General features: G+C 40.6%; 1 protein-coding gene across 4 annotated transcripts in view; it reads left to right on the top strand.

Moving 5' to 3' along the window:
- zc3h3 (zinc finger CCCH-type containing 3) overlaps positions 1 to 27,699 on the top strand; it is a 76,516-nt gene that overhangs the window by 27,649 nt on the left and 21,168 nt on the right. For all 4 annotated transcript variants that reach the window (XM_085376436.1, XM_085376435.1, XM_085376434.1 and 1 more), the window contains exons 4-5: positions 18,827 to 18,977; positions 26,843 to 27,006. In XM_085376436.1, coding sequence (XP_085232562.1) covers positions 18,827 to 18,977; positions 26,843 to 27,006 — 315 coding nt within the window. The remainder of the gene's footprint in view (positions 1 to 18,826; positions 18,978 to 26,842; positions 27,007 to 27,699) is intronic.

Genomic DNA, 27,699 nt, shown 5'->3' with positions numbered 1-27,699 from the left:
TGCCCTGGTCTATACTGGATCCTGAAGCGAAATGGCTGTAGGGACAGATACCATCTAGTGATTCTGGCATTAGAGTCTTTCATTCTGTTCATCCATTGTAATGCACGATGGTCAGTTTCCAAAACAAACTCATCACCCATTAGATAGTACTTCAATGTATCCAGAGCCCATTTTATTGCCAGTGCCTCTTTCTCAATAGTGGAATATTTCATTTCCCTAGGAAAGAGCTTACGGCTTATATACACCACTGGTCATTTATCCTCACCCTCACCCTGCAGCAACACTGCTCCAAGTCCTTCTCCGGAAGCGTCCGTCTGCAAAGTGAATGGCCGGGTAAAATCCGGGCACTGCAAAACAGGTTCACTACACAAACAGTTTTTAAGATCAACAAAAGCTGCATCACACTCGGCAGTCCATTTAACCTTTGTGGGGCTAGATTTGCGAGTAAGGTCACTAAGGACTGCTGCTCTAGCAGAGAAGTTGGGAATGAAGCGGCGATACCACCCCGCCAGACCCAAAAACGATTTCACTTTCCGTTTGGTCGTAGGAGGTGGGTAGGCACTCAGGGCTTCAATCTTTGACACCTGAGGGCGGATGACCCCACCCCCGATGACGTAACCCAAGTACTCCACCTCAGACTTAGCAATGTGACATTTGTGTGCATTTATGACAAGCCCGGCTCTCTTAATCCGTTGAAAGACATCAGAAAGATGCTGAACATGATCCTCCCAGGTCTCGCTAAACACCACAATGTCATCAATGTATGCTGCAGCATACCCATCTGCACCTCTCAAAACCTCGTCCACCAACCTCTGAAATGTGGCTGGTGCACCGTGCAGACCAAAAGGCATTGTTCTGAAGCGATAAAGTCCACTGGGAACTCTAAAAGTTGTCAAATCTTTCGAAGACTCAGTCAAAGGTACTTGCCAGTAGCCCTTGCAAAGGTCTAATGTCGTAAGATACTTAGCGTTCCCCAAACGCTCAATCAGTTCCTCTACTCTTGGCATCGGATAAGCATCAAAAGCAGAAACAGCATTGAGTTTAGAGAAATCCACACAAAATCTCTGTTTAGGGTCATTTTTCTTCGGCACTAGAACCACTGGACTACACCACTCACCTAGATGGCTCAATGACCCCCATGTCAAGCATGTCTTCCACCTCTTGTTTTAATGCTGGCATCAGCTTCGCAGGAACCCGTGAGGTGGTGTCCCTAATAGGTTTTTGATTGGGACAGTGGAGACGTATCTCATGTTGGATGAGATTGGTGCAACCTGGTTTGGTGCTAAAAAGATCAGCAGGCATAATTGCTTTCACCTCTGTCTGTTGTTTGGAAGTAAGATGACTCACATCAGGAACTAGTTGTTGACCTGCTGGAGAAGGAAAGAACAGCTCCCGTGGTTCCTCCTCTTCGACCACGGCACGAGCCCAACACTCTAGTGAAGATGCTGGCCGATCACACCATTCTTTCAACAAATTGACATGAAATATCTGATGCTTCTTGCGACGCTCAGGCATGTACAGTTCATAGGTAACTGGACCCACTTTCCTACTGATCACATACGGTCCCTGCCACTTGGCAAGGAGACTGTTCTCAGATGATGGAAGAAGCAGCAAAACCTTTTGTCCCTCTTGAAAAATCCTCCTACGAGCTGCTTTGTCATAACTCTGCTTCTGACGTTGTTGGACACCAACCAGATGAGTATTGGCCAGCTCTTGGAGCTCCTCAAGCTTATCTCTCATTTTCAGTACATATGAAAGAACATTGCATTGTTTTCTGGGATTTGGAGCCTCCCAAGCTTCTTTCAACACATCAAGGGGACCCCGGACAGCGTGGCCATACAAGAGCTGGAAAGGAGAAAACCCTGTGGAAGCTTGAGGTACCTCTCTGTAGGCAAAGAGCAAGAAAGGAAGCCACTGGTCCCAATCCGCTCCTGTATCTTTCACAAACTTCCTCAACATAGCTTTAAGGGTTTTGTTGAAACGTTCAACAAGGCCATCTGTTTGTGGGTGGTAGGGAGTTGTCTTAATACCTTTGATCCCCAGCAATCTATAGACTTCTCTCATGAAGTTAGATGTAAAGTTGGACCCTTGATCAGTAATGATTTCTTTTGGGATGCCTACCCTCGAGAACATTTGTATTAAGCAGTTGGCAATCTGACGAGCTTTAACCTTTTTTAAGGGGAAAGCCTCGGGATATCTTGTAGCGTAGTCACACACTACCAAAATATACCTGTGCCCTGCACTGCTCCTCTCTAATGGGCCTATGATGTCCATCGCAACACGAGAGAACGGGGTGTCTATGACTGGCATAGAGATCAGGGGAGCCCTGTCACCTTTCCTTCCGGGTGCTGTTAACTGACACTCGGGACAAGACTTGCAAAACTGCACAGTGTCCGTAAACTGCTGTGGCCAGTAAAATCTAGTTGACATACGAGAGAAGGTTTTGGCTTGACCCAGGTGTCCTGCCCAAGGGACTGAGTGAGCTAACTGCAGTACTGTGGATCTTAAACTCTTAGGCACAACCAACTGGTCTCCAACCCTACTACGGCGATATAATAGCTCGCCCTTTAGGAAAAATAGCTCTCTGCCTCTCTCAGTGACCTCTGTTGCGTTTGTGACACTCTTTAAAAACAGGGGAGCTAGAGATGGATCCTCTCTTTGAAGCTGAGCTATTTCATCAGGTACGACTAGTAATTCATCACATTGTGGCACTGGAACTGGTTCAGTGAACTTTGTCCCCCTCCTTAGCCTGTCGTCTCTGGGCTCTGCTCTTTCTTATGCGACCCTGACTTAATCCTTCAAAATCAGGAACATCACTGTTAGCGAAAGGAAATTCACCCCAACCTAAACCTTCTTCCGCGTGATGCTTATATTTTGACCTGGTGACTGCTACCATAGACTCAGCTGTAACACTTGGGTTGATTTCCTCTCCCCTGGCTATCAGATCTCGCAAAATGGGAAGATCACGGCCCAACACAACCTGATATGGCAGTTTACTCATAACTCCCACGGAAAGTAAATACAGCTTGATGTCATGTGTGACATGATCAGGACTTTAAAATGAGGAAATGCCAAGCGGGCGTTTCCCCACACCTGACACTCATGATGACTGAAAAGACAAACAGAGTAAGTATGAACAAATGACTTAATCTGTAACATAATAAAGTATAAAGAAACATAACTTAGTATTTGTCTTAATTTGCAGAATGTTTGATTTGCCGGCAACAAAACGCTTACACAAACAAACCCGGGATAGTGAGTGAAGCAATGTTACTTGACAAATAGCAAATCATAGCAAATACATAGAAACAGAATAATGTGTACAATGTGCAAAAAAAAGGTAAACACATATGGGACAAATGGAGAGAATTACAACTGCTTCTCCACTTTGTCACAGTCACCATATGTTCTCTAGGCCTTAGTCACCTGAAATGGTTTTCCAACAGTCTTGAAGGAGTTCCCAGAGATCCTGAGTACTTGTTGACCCTTTTGCCTCACTCTGCGGTCCATCTCATCCCAAACTATCTTGACTGGGTTTAGGTCAGGTGATTGTGGACGCCAGACCATCTGGTGCAGCACTCCATCATTCTCCTTCTTTATCAAATAGCCCTTACACAGCCTGGAGGTGTGTTTCGGGTCATTGTTCTGTTGAAAAATAAATGATGGACCAACTAAACACAAACCAGATGGGATGACATGTTGCTGCAGAATGCTGTAGTAGACATGCTGGCTCAGTGTGCCTTCACTTTTGAATAAATCAAAGAACACCCCCAGATTTGTTACGAAGGGAGTTCTGGACTTTTCCAGAAGTCCAGTTCTTCTCAGCCCCTAAAGAGAAGAACGAGGGTCCAAATAGTATAACCTCAGTTTTTTTTTTTTTTTTTTTTTTATCATTTACATTGAAACATTTTAATGCCAACCATGATTTAATGTCATCAAGGCAGTCTGGCAAAACTTTTAAAGAGGCTGTAGAATTATTTTTAAGAGGAAAGTAGAATCATCTGCATAACAGTGAAATGAGAAATGAGAATATATAAAAAAGTTTTTGAAAAGAAGATGTTGGCAGAGGGAGAAAGCAGATGTTTGTTCCAGAGCAACAGAATGAAGATACACACTACCCGTCAAAAGTTTAGACACACCTTCTCATTGAAGTTTTTTCTTTATTTTTATTACTATCGACATTGTAGATGCATACTGAAGATATCAAATATATGAAGCAAGATATATGGAATTTTACAGCAAAGAAAAAAAAGATAAATAACTCTAAATATGTCTTATATTTTAGATTCCTGAAAGTAGCCAGCCTTTGCTTTGTTGACAGTGCTGCAAATCCTTGGCCTTCTCTCAATGAGTTTCATGTAGTCACCTGAAATGGTGTTCACTTCACAGTTGTGCCCTGTCAGGGTTCATTTTTGGAATTTCTTGCTTTCTTAATGGGGTTGGGACCATCAGTTGTGTTGTGCATGTATCACCTGCTTCTGTGCATGTGATACATAATAGCATAGCTGCTCTTCTACAGTTAGGCTTGTATACTTAAATTTCACGACCCCACATCTATTTTAGAGACAGTTATTCTACTGCTGTTCCTCCATTTGTCTGTCTCACACTGGAATATGTCTTTTATTGCATTCCTGTTTTAACGTGTTTGTGTATATATAGTGAAGAGTTTGGAATAACCTGTGTTGATTTACCTCAGTAATGATGTTCACAAAAAACAATTCCCAAAATTGCATGTTTTTTTTTTTTTTTATAATGCTGATTTGCTATTACAGCATGGAGCTTCATGACACAAGGCTTCAGGCCACTGAAACCTGGAATGTCCTCTAGCAACGAACTGTCTGCAACAAAGTGGTGTGCAGTGAGCAAATTGCTTTCTGTGTGGATGCTCTTATGTTACAGATAGCTGGCTTAACCATTGTTAAAAAATGCTAAAGCCAAAACTTACCCTAATTATTGTGATGTCAAACATTGACTTTAGCCAACAATAAATTAGCAGTACAACATAAATGTAGATAACTAAGCAATATTTAAAGGTAGAATGGGAGGGAGAGCCTTCAGTTTTCAGGCCCCTCTTCTATGGAACCAGCTTCCAGTGTGGATTTGGGAGACGGACACTACCTCTACTTTTAAGATTAGGCTTAAAACTTTTTTTTTTTTTTTGCTAAAGCATATAGTTAGGGCTGGATCACGTGACCCTGAATTCTCTCTTAGTTATGCTGCAATAGGTGTAGGCTGCTGGGGGATTCCCATGATGCATTGAGTATATCCTCTTCAGTCACATTTCTCACTCAACATGTGTTAATAGACCTCTCTGCATTGAATCACACCTGTTATTAATCTCTGGCTCTCTTCCACAGCATGCCTTTTATCCTGTCTTCCTTCTCTCACCCCAACTGGTTGCAGCTGATGGCCGCCCCTCCCTGAGCCTGGTTCTGCTGGAGGTTTCTTCCTGTTAAAAGGGAGTTTTTCCTTCCCACTGTCAAAGTGCTTACTCATAGGGGGTCATATGATCGTTGGGTTTTTTTTCTGTATGTATTATTGTAGGGTCTACCTTACAATATAAAGCGCCTTGAGGCGACTGTTGTTGTGATTTGGCGCTGTACAAATAAAACTGAATTGCATTTTGTGTAATCGACAAAATTAAAGGAAGATAGAAACGGTTAGCCAGCTAGCAGTAACTTTTGTATGATAATGTTGTAACTTTGTTGACACTGGTATTTAGGTATATGGTAGAATATAGAGTACATAATATGGTATACTGATCCCAAATAATCAGGACAATGCTGTAGTGCAACATAATCGACAGTCATGTAAGTCTTGGCAGTGCTTTTGCTGATGCTACCTCGCACACCGAATGTGAGCAACAGAATGCTTATACAGCATTCTGATGAGGACAGTTAACCTAATTGCTGCAGGCATCATCCGTAACAACACATGCTGTTTGCAGAGAACTTTTCTAGTCTTGTTTTTTTCTGAGTTTTTTTCTCTTTTTTTTAGTTAAAGACATAACTGACTGAGCTTGTCTTGAGATTTACTGATATTATTAATACTTGACTTAATGACAACTTAAAAATCTGATCAAGTGACTGGAATCTGTTTCTATACAACCTGCTAAATAGTGATGGTTGCAGTATTTATTTTTTATGTTTTTTGGTGTGAAGCATGTCTCATGGATAAAGTAGTTTATTTTTCAGCTGGTCCTGATCATACTCTCTGGTGCTGTGCTCAGTAAGCAATTTTAACATGACGCAAGAATTGAAGCATTTATCTGTGACTTTGAAGGACCTTTAGCAGTGTTTTTGCTGCTGTGTTGTGTATTTGTGAGTGGACCATGCCAGTGGTTTGGTGGCAATCTCTGCTTCTACCAGATGCCAACTTCTTCTGGTTGTGATCAGCATTTTAGCAGGCTGATGCCAGCTCTCCCTTGGCCCAGAGGGACCAATTAGATTCTGGCAGCTGCACCCAGAATGCCACCATGGAATGAAGCAGGGGCTATGGGTGGGTTAGGATGCTGCACACAAAAAGGACAGATAGAGCTGCGGACACCTACGCAGACATGGCGAGGAATGATCCATTAAAACTAAGGAAAGGAAATTTTAGTGATGATTGGTGATGATTACAGGTGGAAAGCATTCAAGAGGGCCAATTTTTTATTTTTATTTTTTTTTGTTTTTTTCGGGGGAGGGGGGGGGGGGGGGTCTTCCATAGAACACATGGTTGTTTTCTCTATAGGATGGGGTAGTGGAATCCTCTCAGGCTCTTCCCCTCACCAAATTGGCAAGCCAATAAGAGACTTGGCTGTGTCTCATCACCCACCCCCACAAACCCTTAGTTTTCACCCTGGTAATGCAGTGCCTTTACTTTACTGAGCTGATCATGGCATGGGGCCAGACTGTACTATCAAATGCAAGTTGTGTATTATCCCAGCAGGCAGTCTTCATGACTTTGACAGTCAGAGGTTGAATATCACTGTCATTGCCCAGGGCCATCTGTAAATCTATAGTCTGTATATTACTGGATACTTAAAACTTTACAGTAACACAAGGACACTTTCTGTTCATGTATGTAGCATCCTTAGTAAAAATAAATAAATTAACAACTTTGATTATTATAGAGGGAGAAGAAGTCCTAAAAGAAGGAGGAAGATTTTAATATAGGAGTGCTTACAGATGTTAATGTAATTGGCATCCTAAGAAAATGCCTATACATTAATTACAAAATCAAACTGTACTACAAATATCTGAAGTTTAGCTAAGGACTAAATGTAATATCCACAGAATAATCACAAACTGCAAAAGTTTCAGTTAATGAAAGAGCCCAAAATGTAAAAGTTTAGTGTCTGTACAATTATCTTTTTTTCTTTTAGCCATACATGGAACATGCAGAAAGGCATCATTTAGTTCTTTCGTAAGTTTCAAACTCTTGCCTGCATTGATGTTTGCTGACTTTGAATGAGTGCGAAAAGTGTAAAGCACATCTACTGTAAATGCTCCTTTTTTGCACTGGCATTATCTGTCCTATCCGGGTCCCTTTCGACAGCCTGACCACCTTTTTCCACAGCCTTAGCTCTCTCCCCTTCTCTTTTAACTCTAACACATTCATGATGCTTGTGTGTCTCGCCGTGGGCTTGTACATCACCTCCTTGTCTTTCATTCTGTGGCTGAAACATAAGTTGAGGGCCGGTGTCCAACCGGCTGACTGGGTTCCATCACTCACTGGCCCAAAAGAATCGGCAGCATGATGGATGTGCGTCACGCTGGCATCTGCAACCAGAACCTCAGTACTGCTTTAAATCTCTACCAGTGAGTCACCTCTGCTTCTTGTGTGTGCAGTGACTGACAAACTGCAAGACCCTGCATGTGTCTTTAACCCATCATTCAGTAAGACGAATCAACTAAGTCAAACCAACACACACAAGCTCGTGTCTCTTACAATTCAAGTGCCGGTCCTTCTCCAGGTGCGATATCATAAGAAGCACAAGATATTTGTGGGCACAACAGCAAGACCTTTCAGACTTTTTAGACACCAGGGAGGTGCAGAGCCCCTCTCAGGGAGTCTGAGGTTGGCAGGAAAGAGTGTCTGCCCGTGCCAGATGACCTTCATGGTCAAAAACACCCATTAGTTTGTGTCACCCATGACCTAAGGGATACACTCCTGGTAGTCTTCTTCAAGAGCTAATAGACTTGATGTTAGGGACTAGGATTTAAAGCAAGAATGCTGTTAGATATTGATTGAGAAACACTGCCAGTCTCTGGTTTAAAAGAACAAAGAAAGAAACCAAAAAAAATTGAAAAACATAATAATATAAAATGCAGAGAAACAGTCCGGTTCAGTAAACTGTTTTAAAGTAATCTAATGAAAATTCAAATATTATAGAAGCTTCTCCATCGATTTGTATGGAAGGTTTTGCAGGGTCCCTGTCCACTGCCAAGGTGCCTTCCCATATGGAAAAGATGTATATAAATCTTATAAAGTTTGTATCTGTCTTGTGTGAAACTTGTATGAAAAGCATACAAGAGTGAAAACAGATATAAGATCCCTTGAAAAATTATGTAATGAAACTTGTATGTTTTGGATACTTACTAAAACAATATATGAAAGTAATGAAAAAGTGGCCACTTTCATGAGTAAATCATATAAGTTTTCACTATTTCTTTTCCATATGGGTTGGTTCACCACTCAGGACCTTAACAGTGGTTTTGTCCTGGTGGTCACTCTCTGTGCATCCAGGATCCGACTCCTCACACTTCAGGAAGAACCTGGGGTTATCTTACCATATAATCTTGTCACCATGTTGACAGCTCAGTATTACTGATATAAAATATTTCATTTCCAGACACCTGGAGATGGCTACATCTTGGTTAATGCTGCAATATAAAAATCCAAAACAGAAGAGCATTTGATTAAAAGCCCATTCGCTTTCCCATTCTCATTCTTTTCTTTAACTCAATCACTTTTTTTTTCTTCTTCCTGTGCCGTGGGCTTTTTCAGCTGTTGATGTGTGTTGCTCACATGCCTCATTGAATCTTAGGTTGCCCTTGAGAGGTGTTCCGTTTGCACTTCAAAAAGGGTTTTATAAGATACAGTACATTTTAACCTCACTCTTAGTACCCACACAAACACACCTACTCTATACTCACAAAGACATGCACATATAAGATATGGTATAATAGCAGTCCTTAAGTGGACTAAGCCCCAGGCACTTCTTCTTGATGTGTCTAATGGGATATGTTGACTGACAGCCAGACTTTGACCCTTTGACCAAACGTAACATGGTGTGTGTACCTTGGGACACGTATGAAGCGTTTGAAGTGAACCTGACCAAGTCCCAATCACCACTAAAGATTTTGGCAGCTTACGGGTTTGGGGTCAGGGTCAAGGTTGAGTTCACAGGAAATGTATGTTTTCACCATGTTGTATTTACATTATTAATGTTCTTTATGGCCACAAGGGCATACATGTACACTGGAAAAACACACACAGGTGCTATTAACATTTAATTATTCATCAAGGATGTTGTCAAGCCTACTTAAATATTATTCAGCATTTGAAAAAATACTTAAGGATTGTGCTGTGTTTTCTTCTTCTTGAAGGGTGGCCACAGCAGGTCATCGGCCTCCATGTCACTCTGTCCCTAGCATCCTCTTCTTTCACACCAACCCTCCGATCTTTCACTACATCCATAAACCTCTGAATTCTTCCTCTTTTCCTTCTGAATGGCAGTTCTATCTTTAGATTTTCGACCCCTCTCTCTTCCTCTCTCTTTTCAATATGTCTGCTCTTACATCTTTACTTTTCCACCTGTCTCCCTTTCATTCACACACATGTATTCTGACTTTCATTCACATATCTTCTTCATTACTCAGGAACCTTCTCTCTCTTCAAGATTGTCTTGAACAATCTTGTTAAAAATTCCACTGTCCTCTCTCTAACTATCCTCTGTCCTCATCTCTCGCTCTCTTTCATTTTATGCATTCATCAGCCCCTAGTCCTTTTCTCCATCTTTACTCCCCAGCCTCACATACAATTTACTGTAAGCTGTTTCCTTTGTCTTTGCCACCGTAGCTGTATGCCTAGTCTCCCAGAAACTTCCTGACTATCCCCTTTTTTCTTTGCTAAATTCTTCCTTTGAATACTGAATATTTTCATGTTCCTTCTCATTCAATAACCAAGTCTCCTTATCCTCTTCCTCTATCCAAAGGATACGCCAAACAAATTCTTTGGATTTTCCCTCAGAACTACAGCTGTAGTTTTCCAGTCATTTGGTAACTCCACCCTACCACCCAGAGCTTGTCTCAACTCCTTCTTGAACTCTTTGAATGAAGTCTTCTTTCTTCAGCTGCTTCTTCTCTTTTTTTCCGTCTTTCTTGCCTGTCCCGTTTGGTACTTTAGCAATCAGAATTGTTGTCTGAAGGCCAGGAAAGATGCCCAACTGATTTATTTTTTCAAGTGGAGAACATATGGCAACGCCATATTGGTCCACTTGATTGATCTATATTATTATTATTATTTTTTTTAATTTTAAGTTATTACAAATTGGACAGACAATTAGACAGAAAGGGAGAAAGAGAAGGAAAGAAAGGAAGAAAAAAAACAGAGCGGAACGGGGGACAGTAAGAGAAGACACTGACAGAATCCATTGGATCACCTGTTAAAAGAAGAAAAAAGGAAACAAACAACAAGCGAACAGTTCAAAAGGTTTGTCCATGTAACGATCTGCTAGAGGGTGTGGGGAGCTATAGCCCTGCCCCCCAGAGCATGAAGCAGACATGGAGGAGACTCAGGACCGGACATCCACAGGCCCCCCAGGGTCCGACTGTACAAGGAGGACCACTGGAGAGGCAACCGCATCACCGCGACCCAGTCCCAGAACCCCCCCCCCCCCCCGAAGGGGCACAACCCTTCAGAAGTGTAAAAATATCACTTCGTACCTTTCTGTTGGGTTTGGGCTGAAATGCTGGAACTAGATAACTGAAACTTTTACATGCACTTTCAAAAACAGTATCAGAAACAGTGTAATGTAGCTGTTCTTGTTTTATACCATCTCATGCATTTGTGCTTGCACTTGGCTGAATGGGAGGATTGCCATTCCTCTGGGCAGCCTGTTTCCCAGGTCAGCTGGATATGTTACAGCTGATAGCACCACTATGATGACGGACGAGGCCACAAGCCAGTAGCCTTCCCCTTTCTCTCCCTCACCACACTCCCTACTCCACAAACCACATTCTCCCCCTTGAACACCCCTCTTTGTGGTGACATCACCAACACGCTGGTTGACAGCATCTGCTAATGGCACTCACCACTAATGAGTATTCATCTAAAAAGATTGTAGGTCCATCATACAGAAATACTTTGGTAGATAAAACATTGTACCACTTGTATCCAAGTGTTAATTTGGTCATGAACTGAAGAGCAATTTGTTAACACCATCTGTCTGTCATCACATTTATTGTAGAACTAATTCTTCATCTAGTTTTTTTTTTTTTTGCCAATTTAAAAAAAAAACTTTTTTAATCTATGGGAATCAATCCCGGGTTATAAAGAGAATAAATTTACATAATTAAAAATACACACATATCCTCGTGAATTCTTAAAATATTTTTTGATCTTTGAATTTAGTTAAAAAAAAGACTGTAAATGATTAAGGTGATGTCCCCACAGCAGAGAGTGAAATAGCTCCTGTCAGCAAGGTTTAAATAAATCTGCCCAAATACTTCTAATTTATTTTCCCAAACCACGCGGAGCCGCACTATAAGGCCCCTGCTCTAAGGGGTGTCCATCCACACAAATGCCAAAAACAGAGGTTTCTTAGCAGTTTGCTGCTCCAAGGTGATCAGTGTTACTTGCTTCAGCAGTAAGTGGTTTTAATAATGTGCCTACTCAATCCATATAAAGCATTAAACAGACGCAAGCACACGGATCACATGTCCTGAAACAGTGGACATAATAGACCCTGTTTATAATTTTGGTTTAAAAACGGATAAAGATAAACTCTGCCTGTCCTGACAGAGAATGCTTCAAGTATTAAGTGTTACATGGAAAAATGTGAACTTTTTATCATCTGTTGGCACATTTCCCCATCCTTCTTGATTTTCCTAAAACAAGATGCTAAACTTGTTCACATGCAACATAACCTACAGGGCTCACATTCTGCTCATACTTTGTGAGCGGATGATACTGCTGTCTTGGGAGTTACGAGATGCTGTAATTCCAAGACCATGGAATGCAGTTCTCTTGGTAGGGCGGGACATCAAACTCTGACGTCTCTGGCTCATCTGTCAGAGAGTGTCGCTGGGTGTCAAACACGCAGAGATCATATTATCATAACTGTGTTGACTTCCAGTGGGTTATTAAATTGTGGTAACTTGCTTGTTAAGTCTGATGTTAGCATGGCACTGCTGTCTTCTTTCAGAGAGATGGAGCTGTGGGAGTCAGAGGATGAGCCCCAGGGGACGGGAACATGTGATGGCAAGGGGAACAGGCACTGTCAATAATAAGATTTATTATCCATCGGTTAGTTCCAGGGAGGGGGCAGAAGGAGACTGCTGTTCTCTGGAATTAGCCGTCAGGTATGGAGAGGCAGACTGCTGGGTGATCCCTAAGAGGATGCAGGATTGGAGGTTCAGAGTGGTGCACTGTCGGGATGCTGAGCTTAGGATAGAGTGTAAAAAAGAGCATGGAAGACAAGTTTTCTTAAAGTCTAGTCTATGATACGGGGCTCAGTCATCTTAAGGATAGAACTTGAGCTCAACACTTTCAGATCCACTTAAGTGATCTGTCTCTTCATGTTGATGAAGTGGGATCTAAAATGAAAAAAGTGAATTTGTCTGCTGGACTGTTATAATCAGAGGGACGAAGTGAAGGGAAAAAAACCTTGATTTCTGGTTTGAGGTGTTGGTTCACTCAAATTTTCAAATTTTAATGCCGTAGATATGCAAATTGTTATGGGTCTATTTAAGATTTATCCCGTTTCTCTCATGACTGCGTTGCAACAACGAGCCAAATGCCCAAAGAGCAAGAAACACAAAACACCTAAGCAAGAGCTTTTAAAATTAAAAGTAAGTCTGTTTAGCAAGGTTTGGTGTTATTCTAATATTGAATACTAGCCCTCCTCTCTGATGGCTGCTTTTACTCTTAGTTTTTTCAATATGGTATATAGTTCAACTACGAGCATTTCAATTATCCGTTTTGGGATGTGTCTAAATGAGTTATCAGTGTTGTCAAAGGGTCGTAAAATACCTTAATGTCTGAAATGCACAAAACCACATTTAAACTTATTAACATATTTAGCGACAATAAATGACTGAATTTCACCTGAACAACTGAATTGATTGCAAATTCAGTGTAATGGTCTAAAAACCATAACTAAAGCTGCTTGAAAACCACAGACTTTGTGATACCGTTTGCTTGGTTGCTTTAACTGATTGACAGAAAATAAATAAATACAGTAATTGGTCATGTCATGCCTGATGCTCGGTCTACTTAATAGGGATAGAAGTAGCATTGTTATTATACTAGGTAGACATATACTGTCATTAAACAAACTTTCACCTCTGTACTGGGCCAGAAGCACTAAACAAGAGTATCCTAAGGGATAAGTGGAAAACTATGTTATATAGTTAATGTGGCTCTGACTAGAAGGCAAACCACGTGCAAAAGGAGCGATGAGTGCAGCGTGAGGTGACGAGAGTAGATTATCTGTAGATTCACAGCAGCGAGTCAGTGAGAGATGGATGGATGGATGGATACGAGCTGCGTGCGTCTGCAAATGGTGGCTTCACAGTGTAGGGCGCCACTTGCAAGGCAGGCCACTGTCAGAGGTCTATTAAGGGAAGATGGAGACCCCAGGTGTATGTATGTGAGTAAGTGTGTGTTTGTGTGTGCGTGTATGTGTTCACATGCTCATTGGTCATGGTCCTATAGTGGAAGATTGAAACCCCATTGCTCCAAGAGCCACTCAACCAACACAACCTGCAGTGGTTTACAATCAGAGCAACACCGTCCATCCATCCCTGCTGACATGCACACAAACGAAAACACCAACAGCACAACTCACTATAGATGTCATTAAACAACAGCAGGAGTGGAACAGCTGTGCGACAGCATCTTGGACACGGTTGATGTCATGATGTTTGCAATGAGTGCTTAGAGACACATTGAGGTGTTAGTTGGGAGGGAAGGTAGGTGAAAGTGGGTGTATGAGGTTGCAGGGTGGGAATCGTGGCAGCACCTTTGACAAGCCCTATTTGTCATCTCCCAGGATGCCCAAATAGCTCAGACTGGAGTACAGATGGATTGTGGGAGAAAAAGTGACTAGAAGCCAGGCAACTAATCCTGTACAAATGACTACCCCCACCCATATTCCCCCTCTAGGGCTACCTTTTGTACTGTCTTATTTTTAAGCTAGGTCTTTCTCGCTCTCGCTCTCTCTTATTTTAAAGTGACTTAATTTATTTCAGTTTTGTCATGATATTTTAGTTTTTTGACATGACAAAAGTAAATTTAATTCCTGTTTACAACAGGGCAATCACTAATCAGAATGGATCTCTGAGAAGTAACTACACACACAGAAATGATTGGTCTGTGTTGTTTAATTATTGAACATCTTGAATCATTTAATAAAAAAATATATGTATTATGGTCGAAAACCTGTTAAAAGAATATTTTTATTGCATTGCTAACAGTATAATAATACCCATAACACTTTATATTGAAAGACTAAAGACCCTACAATATTGGAGAGAAAAAAAGCCTATGAGCAACCACTTGGTGACAGTGGGAAGGAAAAACTCCCTGTTGACAGGAAGAAAGCCCCAGGAGAGCAATGTTCACACTGGGGCAGCTATCTGCTGCAACTGATTGGGAGTGAAAAGCGAAAAGAGGAGAGACAGCAAAGGGAGATGAGACAAAATACAGACTATATTAGAGACATAGTTTAATAATTACTGATACTGGTTTAAGACGGTGAAAAAAAATCACACCCAGTACATCAGGGGAAGCCGCCAGCAGCCATCCGTAACTAGCCCATAAGCATTACCAAAAAGGAAAGATTTAAGTCTGAGCTTTAAAGTAAGATCGTGCTCCATTCCCCAACAGCTTCCGTGACCTCGTCAAAGTCCTTGATCCGAGGTACATAAGCACTTCAGTAAAGTCAAGTTGCCTTGCTTATATGACGCATGCCGGGCCAAAGTAGAGATGGATGTTTGCAGTGTCGTGCATTATGCCTTGATGACTGACTTATGGACGAGCAGAGATACGCCCTACATGAGCGCAACCATCCATTTCATTAACAAAGACTGCACCCTCTATTGTCGCTGTTTACAGACTGCGTACTTTCCAGATGACCACAGGTCAGGTGGTATATCGTGGTATATATCGTTATCGTGATATAAAATAATTCATATCGTGATAAATCTTTTTTCCATTGCAGTCAGCTGGCACAGAGTGGGTAATGAAATATTTTTCCCACTGAAAACCCTGCATCCAGTTGAACAGAATCACCTTTTTTTTTTTTTTATTCTTTACATGTATTATTGATACAATTTGATTGTTGATACAGTGTGAAAGCCTTTTTTCTTTTCTTTTTAACACACCAGTCATGTCCTGTTGCACCCTCTAGCAAGGAAAGGGATGGTGAAAAAATGCTACCTTTTAAAAAATAAATAAATAACAAACTTAAACTGCTTGGTGTACTAATGTAGGGTGTGTGCTTGTGTCTATGATCGTGTTGTAAACCTGTTGTCAGTATTTCAGCCCCCTGCCTCCCCCCTTCCTGTGATTTGTTGAACAGTAAATGTGTGTCTGAGATAAATTCTCCAGCTGATCCAGAGCTGCATCATGGCTGACAAATGAAACCAGCATCTCCGAACAGGACGAAGAATGAGGGGGAGGTGTGGCGAGAGGGAGAGAGGGAAGGTTGAATGAGTAGAAGTGGAAATGGAATCATTTCATTATTCTTCACCACAGACCTTGTGACAGTCACGGTTTGTTATTGGGCGCTAATTAAAACAGCAACAATCCTAACAACTGGCAGTTAAAGACTTGTAAAAGAGGTGATGGGAAATGAGTTCTGCACTGAGTGCATAAACTCGTTCCTAATTCCCCCCTCTAACACCTCTCTTCACTCTTTTCTTTACTCATTAGGAAGACTGAGTGCTGTCGCTGACCACTGCATTGAATGATTGGTAGAAGGGGGAAGAGAGTGCAGATAACGACTTCTTTTTTCTTTAATAGTTTGATTGAATACACTGAGCAACTGACTCATGTTGCATTAAACCTTTTTTTTTTCTTGTCTGTGGTAGTGGGAGATTGTTGCTTTTTCTTCAAATATCATTAACATTAGCACCATTAAATCCATGCTTGCTGTCAAATTACTTGACATAATTTGTGAAGAAGAAACAGATTAAAAAAACATTAAAGTTAGAAAATCCTCATTTTCTACAGGCAGTCATGGCTGCACTCAGTGATTAAAACGTAAAGAAAATGGGTGTAGGTAACTGAGTTTTACCAGTTTGACTGAGTTTTATTTATGACCACATGTGGTCATAAATAAAAGTGACTAAAGTGTTTTTGTAGCCTGATAGATGATGGGCTCAAAGAACTTTTGATGAAGGTCAAACAAAGTTTCTTCATGCTGCTTATTGCTATCACAGTGATTTTGGTCAGTATTTAAGCCACTGTCATCCAACCAGTTTGAACACTGAATTTCAAAAAAACTTATTTTGAAAAGTAGATTTCACATGAATGCTAAAATTGAATTCAGCAACAAAAGCCAGGTTCAATCTATTTTTCTTCTCAAATCAAATCAAATCAAGATTTATTTCTATAGCACATTTTAAAAACAACATCAGTGTTGTCGAAAGTGCTTCATAATCATCCAAAAAGAGAATGAAAGGTTAAGAACAAAGCATTAACAAGCAAAACAGATCAACAAATAACACAGTGACAAACATAAAAAGCAAGCCAGATTATAGCCAAACTTGTTTGAATTCACTCTTCTGAATAAAAACAATTGCATAACATATAAATACATAAAGCCACTTTTAGCTGTTCCCAGTTACAAGGGGATACCACAAAGGGTAGCTCTGCATGTCTGAACTGGCAGACTTTTATCCCTTCCTGACGTATTGCCAAAGGGGGATCTGTGTCTCTTGCTAGAATTGAACCAGTGTGATTTGATTAGATTAACTCTATTACAGAGTGATTCAGGTCTATATTCAGTGTAGCTAATTGTACTGAATGAACAGATTTTTCCATCAGTGGATTACTTTTTCTTTTTTCTTCCCTTGCATATTCCAGGACGACAATGACAGAATTTATTGTGAAAGAATGGTTCAGGGACCATAAAACATCATTTTCACTCAATCCTTGGCCACAATTGACTCCAGACTTCAACGGCATTGAGAATCTTTGAGATATGCTGCAGAAGACATTATGCAGCAGTCCAACTCTCTCATCATGAATACCAGATCTCGGGGTGGTGGTGGGGGGTAGGGTTAGAGTTAGACTGCAGACTGTGATGAGACCATTGACAATGCTGACTGGTTGAAAAGTTGGCTTGAAAAGGAATGTGAACACCAGCACGTTGACCACGTCAAAGACTCACTCGTAATGTACAGACGAGTAACCCAAACAGTGGTTTTAGTCTGCAGGTGGCATTATTTTAACACAGCTTCAGGCTTCTGCAAAGAAGTTCTTTATGTTGTATTTTCTCTCTTCTCAGTGGCAGAGGCTAAAATGAAGAACCAACTACAGCACAACCATGAATTAGAATACACTACTACATTTTTGACACTAACCCCTGCTGTTATTATTCATTATTGGGTTTTCATAATAAAAGGAAAGTAAAAAGTAAGTAGTTTTTCAGAAAAATACATTTTATAGAATAGAATAGAATAGAATTCAACTTTATTGTCATTGCACATGCACAGGTACAGTGCAACGAAATGCAGTTTGCATCCATCCAGAAGTGCTTTAGTGATATAGATATATTACAATATATATTAGCAATAATATAGATATTATATTACAGAAATGGGTCTATTATGGTATGTTATAATGTACACGGTATGAAGTATGTTGTGAATATTCTATAACTATAAGTATGTACAGGCTGTAGTGAGTACAAGCTATGTACAGGCTATGAACAGGATATAAATATGAAAAACTATACAGAATATGAAATAAATAACTTTATCTGACATATTAGTAACGACTGCCAGTAACTACAGAATACAGAAGTGTGCTCAACAAAAAAAAAACCTTTTAGAGGTATTCACAATGTCTTTGCAATTTACCTTCAGTGCACAGGCCTTTGTAGTGGCTGATGTTGATGTGAACAGGGACTCCAGCGATCCTCATTGCAAATTCTGTTCTCTGTGCGTCAGCCAGCTTAGGCCATCATAAAATAACTTGATGGATAAACAGTCAAGATAAATAAATAAATAAATAACAACACTAGAGCCCCCCAACCCCCTTTCCGATCTCACTGCTCTTATGCCTCTTCTCTGATGGATTTGTAAAATGATATAACGAATGAGACTTAAAGTGAGAAGGAAGGAGGGAGGCTGGGTAGGAGAAATGATGGCAGCGAGGAAGGAGACAGAGCATATGATTTATTAGACTCATAAAAATTCTGCCTTTGTTATTCCCTCTCATTTTTATATGTGAAGCTTATTAAAGAGCACACCTGCCAGAGTTCTCAGACAAACATATGTGTGTGTATGCACACATTATGCATTCAGAATGATGTCAATGTGCATTTGTTCACACTCACTACCTGGATGCTTAACTCTGGCTTCTGTTTCTTAATCATCCCTGCCCATAGATGCCAACTCTTCCTCCCATCGTAACCCCGCCTCCCAAAGGGTGTTCAGGACACGCTACAAGATGGTGACCCATCTGGGCTCCAGTGCCATGCAGACCCGCTATTACAACCCAGCCCTTTCCTGGCGTGCCAAGAGGCTCCAGTCTGCCAGGTAATCCACGTTATCAGATACTTCCTCAGGTCTGGCTTTAATGTGATTCAGTCTCTAATATCTTTCAGTGCAGAGTGAATCCCTGTCTTTTATGTTACAGTCATGTGTAGCATGAGTGGTAGGGGTCGAAAATTTATGGTGTTCATTTTTACACAGTAGATAACCCAGAGAATAAACCATTTACAATAGTGTGCTCCTCACATTAATTTATACCAGCAGGGAACACATCAAATCCAAGACGGATACAGAGAGAGAGAGGGAGCTGGGTGGTTGGGTGTTTTTATTTATTTATTTATTTTTTAATGTCATTGCAGCCCTCATCTCTCACTTTTTCTTTATCTTCATTCATCAATCTTTCATCTTTGTCTTAGTACTTCTGAGTTCACAGTGAATGCATGTTAATTGGACTCACTGGTTTTATCATTCATCTTTTTTTGTCCATCAAAATTGTCATTAAAAATGCAAACTGTTTCATTTCCAGAGTCACAAAGAGATCTCTTTATTGGTGTTTTCAAATAGATTCATTGTATACCACATTTGAAAAGTTGGAGCCAGAAAGCTATGTCAGTTAATCAGCTAGTCATTGCAGCACCCATATTTTAAGCCCTCTAACAAAGAGAATGGAGGTTGTTTTGTGTCTTTTTGATATGGTGCTAAGAGGAGGTCAAACTCCTCTTTATGTGATGTGATATCCAAGGTTTTGTCACTGAGAAAAATTCACTCTTGAATAATCTTTTCATAACCGAGACTTGTAAGCTTAGCTTAAACACTGAAATCCCTGAAAACATGGTTGTTCCAAGGTTTTCCACAATTATGTTGTTGCCTTGGTTCCCAGGGCGATGGTGGTTGGGTGAGGTTGTGTATTTTATTCTAAATGCGACTGGGATTTACAAAATTAACATGTTATGTTAAAGAACAAGTGAAACTAGCAGTTCAGAAAAAAATCAAGAAACATTTTCTCATAGACTTCTTCACAGTCAGACCTCGTTTTAAAATTAGTGGGTTCCCCCCTGCTGGCCAGTTTCAAGAATGCATGTTTAAGATGCCTAACACTAAGATCTAAAGAATAAAGAATGTGATATATTTTTTTTATGTGTGTAAGATTATGTCCTATGTTTTTTGTTTGCCAAGACTTGGAAGAACAGTTTAAATATAAACCATAATTCAATTCTCTGGTTTCCTAAGAGTTAGATTAGGGGTGGTTTGAAACCGAGATGACATATCTGCTTCATTTCTTTGTTGCAGTATATGAGATTAACTTGTTTTGTACACATAGAAAGAATAAAGGTTTGGCCCATGCAAAAAGTTTCAGTTTAACATAACAAAGTTTAGAAAGAATCAAGTTCAACTTTATGCCTCTGAATTACATAGTGTGTCACAGACCTTAGTGAACAGATTTCATGCTGCTCTGTAGTGCTAGAAAGGAGTTCGATATGTCTACAGCTGTCACTGTTGGTAAGTTCAACAGTGCTGTCTTTGTCATTTAGATTGTGCGATCTTGTAATTTGTTCGCGTAGCCACTTGTAATGAAATAATTTTGTGTATTTGTTTTGTGTGTTGATGATGAGCAGAGTTAATTTGTGCAATCCAGATTTGGTGAAACAGAAGACCCTGGACTGTGGCTGGACTCAGCGTCTGGTGACTTATTACTATTCATTTAGCTGCTGCAGTAAATATTGATTCATCAAGGGATTTTCAATTTGAGCCCCCTGACATCCTGTGAAATATCACCACATGTGTAGAAGTGAGGAAAGAGATAGGGAGGGAGGGGGACCCATCGGGTCCCCAAGGAGACTCGTACCCCCACCCCACCCTCATACCTGCTCCTTTTTTATGCTTTATCTATCTGTTTAACTCCAAAGACCACCACCACTTTTATCAATTTGAAGCTATTGAGTGCAGCATGAGCTCATATTCTTTGCTCTTAACTACTGAGTACTCCTCTTCATCTTTGGCCTATCAGACCCGTTGGTCTCGCTTCATACCTTCTCAACTCTTATCTCTGCCTGCCACAGCTGCATCTTAGAAAACATACCATACATACCGTACCTGACCGCTCAGTAGTCCAGAGGATCCCAATGTGTTCAGATAACCTGTAGAGAAAAGCCATTGATTAGATATTTAAAAGTGATGTGGTACCATTTAATTCATTTTTGACATTCTTGTTAAGACTTAATTCACTGATATGCATATATTAAAAAAAATATATATATATTTTTTGTTTTTTAAGAAAAAAATCTAAACACATTTTCCCCTAAAGTTCTGTCTGCATTCAACAAAAATGATTTCAAGGACTGAACATAAAGCTTGCCTAAATAGCATGCACTTGTAGGCGCATTTATCTGTGGTTTGGTAAAAGTCATTGAGAAACATTTCTTATCTTGTCCAACAAAAATAAAATAAAGGTGAACTTTGTGTATCATATATGTTGAGAGTCAAAGTGTCACTGAGTTCCAGGCCAAGATTTGTGAGCAATGTTTTGGTTGCCTTAATTAAAAGCACAGGGATGTCCTGGATACTATTATTGTTCCCACTGGCCTCTGTTCCAATCACCCATCCTAGCATTGACTTGTTTAAACTTTTGAAAATTGTTCTTGGTGACACATTTTAGAATGGGTACTAAGAGTGTTAAAGCTGAAACATGCACCTGCAACACTGAGAATATTCTGCTTCATGGGCATCTTGCATTTTGATTTTATATACTGTTGTTTGTTTGTTTGTTTGTTTGTTTGTTTGTTAATTAGTTAGTTAGGTTATTTGCTTGTTTTAATCAATTTTAAATCATGCTTTTTATTTGTTCTTGTTTCTAATGTCTCTGTAAAGCACTTTGAATCACCTTGTTGTTGAATTGTGCTATACAAATAAACTTGCCTTGCCTTGCCTTGCATCCCCTAAGGATTTTTTGAGGCTGATGATGGTGCCTCTATTGAGAAGGGGGGGGGGGGGGGGGGGGGGTTGCTTAAGGAGTTTAATTTAACTAGTTTTACTTAGTTTTTGGTTTTAAAAAACAGTTTATCTGTAAATATGTGACTGGTAAAACTGATTTTATTTTTTTAAACTTGTCCTTCTCGTCCATTTAGTTGCACAGATGTCTTGCTCCCAGGCCCACAGGAAGTGAGGTTGCCTCTGCCCAACATACCGTTCTCTCTCCTAGTTTTAGCCATAACAGGCATGGTGTGTGATTTAGAGCTGGGTGACAGTTTGAAGGGGCGGGGGAATCGGCTGCAGTATTTCAGGCTCCACCACCAGAAAATAGATATAATCTCAACATTAACTCCATTAATAGTATCAGGAGTTGAATTAAGAAAGCTGTAAAGCATGCACTCTGGAGGATAAATTACAGCCCAACCCTCCTTTCATCTCCCTTGCTATTTTTCTCCCCGCGAACCACTCTTTAATTTTCTGTCCCCCTATGTTTGCTCTGTTGCTGTTCTTTCTTGTGTTTTATGTCTTTCTGTTTGATAAAATTTCATGTCAGTCTTGCAAATGCCTCCATCTTTCTCTTCTTTATTTCTGGCATAAATGTTAAGGCCCTCATGCATATACATACATACATACATACATACATACTTTTGTGTATATATGTATGTATGTATGTGTATATATATATATATATATATATATATATATATATATATATATATATATAATATGTACACACACACATCTGGTCCGGCGCTCATCTCCTTTAGTGCTTCAGTATTGATCAGTACAGGATGTAAGAGACTGGGCAATAAAGTGAAGCAGCGCTCCCTCTTCTTCACTTCTCTCTTCTTTTCCTGCATTCACCACCCCATTCATTCCGCTTTATACCGCAATTCATTCCTTTGCTCATTACTTATCACATTAGTCATCCACCTCCCACCATACAGTTGTGTGTTAAGATTCTCTTCTGCTGCTTTTTAATGCTGAGTTCTCAATAAATATGTTTTATTGTTACTTTCTACACTACAGTCAGTTCCCCTTACGTTGGATTTGAAAGGATCCTGATGCGTAACTCGGCTACTTTGGTTTCCTTTAAAAGTGTGAAGAAGCAATGCTCTCGGTTAGAATTAGCCAGACAACTGTTTTTGCTGTGCTCTGTTTCAAGGGTAACTGTTTCCCAATATGAGCTTACTAATGCTGGGGTTGCAGACAAATAAGACAAGGGCAGCATTATTCTGAGCAGTTGCGCGACCCTCCAAATTCTTCCTTGTCACTAAAACAAAAGTCGGATCATTCATCAACGGCACCGGTAGTGCTGAATCGCGCTCTCCTTTATCTGTGCATTGCATGGTCAGAGCACCGCACATACACACACCTGCATACACATATACAGAGTCAGACATACTGGATGGTCTCAAGAGAGTTTCTTTGTAGCCTTGCCCTGTCCTCTAGTTCTCTTGTTTTTTCACACCATATTTTTTACAGGTTTTTTTTGATGAGTTTAAGATCTTTTACTGTCTGTGACCTCCAATCTTTATTTTATGCCTTCTAGCACACTTAAAAGTGTAAAGATTACATAAACTGTGCTTCAGGGCTGAACAAATTTGTTAATTTGTAGAACTTCAATCTAAAAGTAAATTTAATTGTCCTATAAATTAATCAAGCAAAAACGCCTCCCCATTCTCTTTGAGCTCCTCTTATGTCTGTGTAATTTTAATTTGTTTGTGGTTTTGACTGTTATTGTTCTGCTAGTTATAAGATATTTAAAGAAATTTTTATTTTCAGTTGGTTTGAGAAATTGATTATCACATTTTTACGCACCCCGGAAAATGATATTTTGAGATTTTAGCAGTTCTGTGCAGAGAGAGAGATGAAAAAGAAATGTAAACTCAAACCACAGTTTGAAATAATTTTTACTAGTCACAGAAAAAACTTGTTGGTATTGCAGGCAGGAAAAAAACTGCAAAGTACAGATTTTTATCTCTATCTAAGCTCTCCCACTAACAAAGGGGCGCTGCTGCTGACACATGGTGAAGTGAACAAAGACCGGCATGGATTATTTCATTGTCACAGTATCTGAGCCGCCTTGTAAGCTGTCATCGGATCTGTGAGCTGCATCAATTGGCTGTATAAGTGCATTGTACAGATGGAGATAGCTGCTAATTATTATGAAGGAAGGACCAATAGAAACAATTTCACTCACCAAAACTGAAGCATAACTTCTTTTTATCGCCTTACCATAGCAAGTCATATTATTTGTCAGAATATGTCATTAAAATGCTCCAAGAAGCACCAACAGCACAAACACAAATTACCAGAGGTGAGACCTAGCAGGCCCTGTGCTGGACCGGCAACATCCCCAGTGACAGCCCTGTGACAAAGCCTTGAGAGCCTCAAGTGGCCATTTAAAGAACTGCAGTTAAATGCTGGCTTCATTTTTTGTGTTCTCTGGAACTTACTATTATGTTATTTGTGTATAAACAAGCCATGTGTGAACCAGTGTGACTCATTATGTGCACTTCCGTGTGTGCATGCAGTTCAGAGCTGCTCTCATTTTGTCTAAGAAAAGACGTTCTTTTGAGATGTTTTGTCTTGGTGTTGCCAGACGGTTTACCAGCCCAGTCTTCAGCTTTGAGAATGGACTACATTACCCCCAAGTGTCCTTAAAGATGAATTATAAAACCCACACAAGATTACGCTCATCAAAAATGAATCTGTTACATCACAGTGCTGCCTACTTAAAAGTAACTCATTAGTTAATATTTTCATCACAAGAAAATGGTATTGCTTTTTCAGAACTTCAGCACCAGCAACATTTTCCTCCTCCAATGTTGTAGATTAATTGAATCTTTTTAAATGGACTCCTGTGAAAAAACTATTCAAATTCAAAAAGCACTTTATTACAGTAGCAACTATTCTATATGCGTAGCCTGACTGCTTTCATAGGAATTAAAAGAAAGAAGAAAAAAAAGAGGATAAATAGCAGCCATATGCTGTGTTATCAAAGGCGGCATGTGTGTTAAGTATCAGTAAATATGGCACCTTTATCTAAAAAGGAAAGAGTTTTTGTAGTTTTCTCATATAGAATATTCAGGTGTGTGTGTTAACACAATGACACAATATTCCCAGGAGTGGACATCCCAGTGTCTTCACCCCAAGTTCAGACCAAGCAGTGCTGAAATAAATTGCAGAAAAACCCAGTATCTAAATCTCTGACTCAGTTAGCACGTTAAGAGTTAAAGTTCATAACTGTTTATAACAATTAGAACAAGACTGAATATGTATGGCTTGTTTGGAAGTGTTTCTAGAACACAACCTCTTCCTTCTAAAGACAACATGGAAGCAGGGCTTAGCTTTGCAGAGTTGCATCCATCTTCCTCCTCTCACCCCTACCCGAGCCTGGCTGAGTTCTGCCATAGGTCTCTTCCTGTTAAAAAGGAGTTTTTCCTTCCCACTGTCCACAAGTGCTTGCTCAGTGGGAGTCATCTGATTGTTGGGGTTCCCTCTTTATTACAATTTATAGACATGACTGTTATTATAATGAACATAAGGATTGAACAAAGCTTGAACAGATCTTAGTTTGCAAGATTAGAGGTGTGTACATCAAACAGTTATAATTTTTGTGCCAAAGGGAAGAACTGCTCTGTGATGGGGATGGCACACATGAAAGTAGTCATGCACAGACATGTGAAATCACTGGGACGATTGCTCTGACACTTAGACTTGTATGAACATATGAACCCGGTGAGAGAACATCCTAACGTCACCCCTTGACTGCAGCCCTGTGTCAGGGTTAACTGCCGTCTGTGTTAACTGTTCATGTCATATCCCCATTAACCTCCATTGTGGCTCCCTAGGCCACCCAGTCCTTGTTTAAGCCTCCCTGGGTGGCAGTCAGTGCTCCAACATTAGCCTCCATTACAGCTCCCCTGGCTGCAGTTGCCCTGTGTAGGGCGTCCACTGATCTTGTATCAGTGAAACTGAGTGTCTGTGCTGCTGAGTTATGGCACACAGTCTAATAGAGCGTGCATGTGAACACAGCTGATGGCTGATATTATTTGCAGCAGTGCAGCAGCTCTGCACGTGTTAAGCATCCATGTCAGTTGTTTTGTGCGCGCCATGCGTTTGGGGTAACCCTCTCTCTCTTTTCTGTAATGGGAGGCATGAACTCTCGCTCTAAACCCATTTCCAGCCCATCTGAAATACGGCAGCAAATTACCTCCAGCGGCGCCCTGCACACTAGCCCAATCCGCCCCAAATAGAAGTGACAGGACAGCGCAATTTATCGCCATAACCCCTGCACCGCCCCACCACCACCCAGAAGCTCCACACACACTGTGGACTCGCACGTACAGATGCCGCACACATACACAGGCCAACCGAGGGACTCCTGAATCTTGAACCTGTGTGCAGAGGCCTGCGATTTTGTGTACTATACATACCATAGTAGGAATGTGTTGTAATTCTGTGTGTGTGTGTGTGATCTCTACACTCAAGTGTAGGGGCCAACCGTGCTGCTCTGGCCCCCTGCCCTGCCTATTATCTCATTGATTTCCTTCTCTCCTCTTTTCAATTCTCTCCATTTCCACACTACCGTCCTTTCCATTAGAGGAGCAATTTAACAGAGTGCTGTGACATGAGAGAGAGAGAGAGAGAGCGAGAGAGGGGGGACTACAGGATGGGAAACATAAAGTGAAGAGAGGGGTTATACTGAGAGAGCTGGGGAGAAAGGATGGGTAAAAGAAAGAGGGTGAGCGGAAAGTCTTCTAGCAGATGGTTTTCGCTCAAAGCAATGCATGAATGAAAATTTTACAGTGTATTAACTGGGCTGAGTGGATAATTCCAAGTAGCAATAAACCAGAATTGGGAGTAATTTGATTTCCTCAAATGTTTCCTTATACCATCTATTCTTCTTTTATTTGAATCCCTCTTTCTCTAAGGAGTTTCCTTCAGAGCCGTCTTCGAGCTCCCCACGACAGACACCCGTCATCCACCCAGCAGTGGAGAGGAAGCAGCATGTGTTGGATTCGTGGGTCCTTATACCGTGTGTCAGCCAATAAGCTGTCCCGCACCGTAGCAGCGAACATGTCCATCAATCGAACAGGTATATGTGTTGTGTGTTCAACAACTTCTGAAGTTCAAAGAGGACTAACAATTCACACAACCACCGTGGAAATTTATAATGTGCCTGAATGAGCCTGCCTCAGTGTTTTCCTCTCACAAGCAGATGTCAAATACATTTTCCTAATTAAAATATATTTAAAAGAGACTTAATTTCCACCATTGTAATCTGAGTATAACAAGGGCACAAATGTGACCGCTTGCTTCACATTGTATTTAAATTACCAAAAAATGGCTGGGCCAGTATTAGGCACTATGTTCACATTTTCCCCTCAGTTCTTCCTATGCTGAATGACACTGTTGTCTTTTTTTTTGATTGGTTGCCACTTGCAAAGAAGGTTATAAGGTTATAACAGGAGGTGGGTAAAGCTACTGTTGTTTTGAGAGTGGTCCTCTCCTCAGCCACTTCTCCTACAGAGACATGGAGGCACGCCCACCCAACCCAAGATATAATCTCCTCAGCATATTCTGCGTCTTTCCTCGGGTTCTCTACCAGTTGGACATCCTAAAATGCTTCACGTAGGGGGTGTCTAGGAGGTCTTTCAGTGTGAAGGAGTCCCTCCCAAAGAACCAAGCTCTTCCCCTGATTTCTATGACGGAACCCAGACACCCTTCAGTGTCTGGGGAATGCTCATTTTGTCTGCCTATCTCATTCTTTCAGTCACCGTCTAGAAGA

Source organism: Diplotaxodon limnothrissa, linkage group LG17 (assembly GCF_057381915.1).
Source record: "Diplotaxodon limnothrissa isolate DT_005_m linkage group LG17, D_limnothrissa_male_GT1.1, whole genome shotgun sequence".
NCBI classification, from domain to species: domain Eukaryota; kingdom Metazoa; phylum Chordata; class Actinopteri; order Cichliformes; family Cichlidae; genus Diplotaxodon; species Diplotaxodon limnothrissa.
Note: the sequence above shows the minus strand (reverse complement) of the source record. Positions and strands in the feature narration are given on the sequence as shown.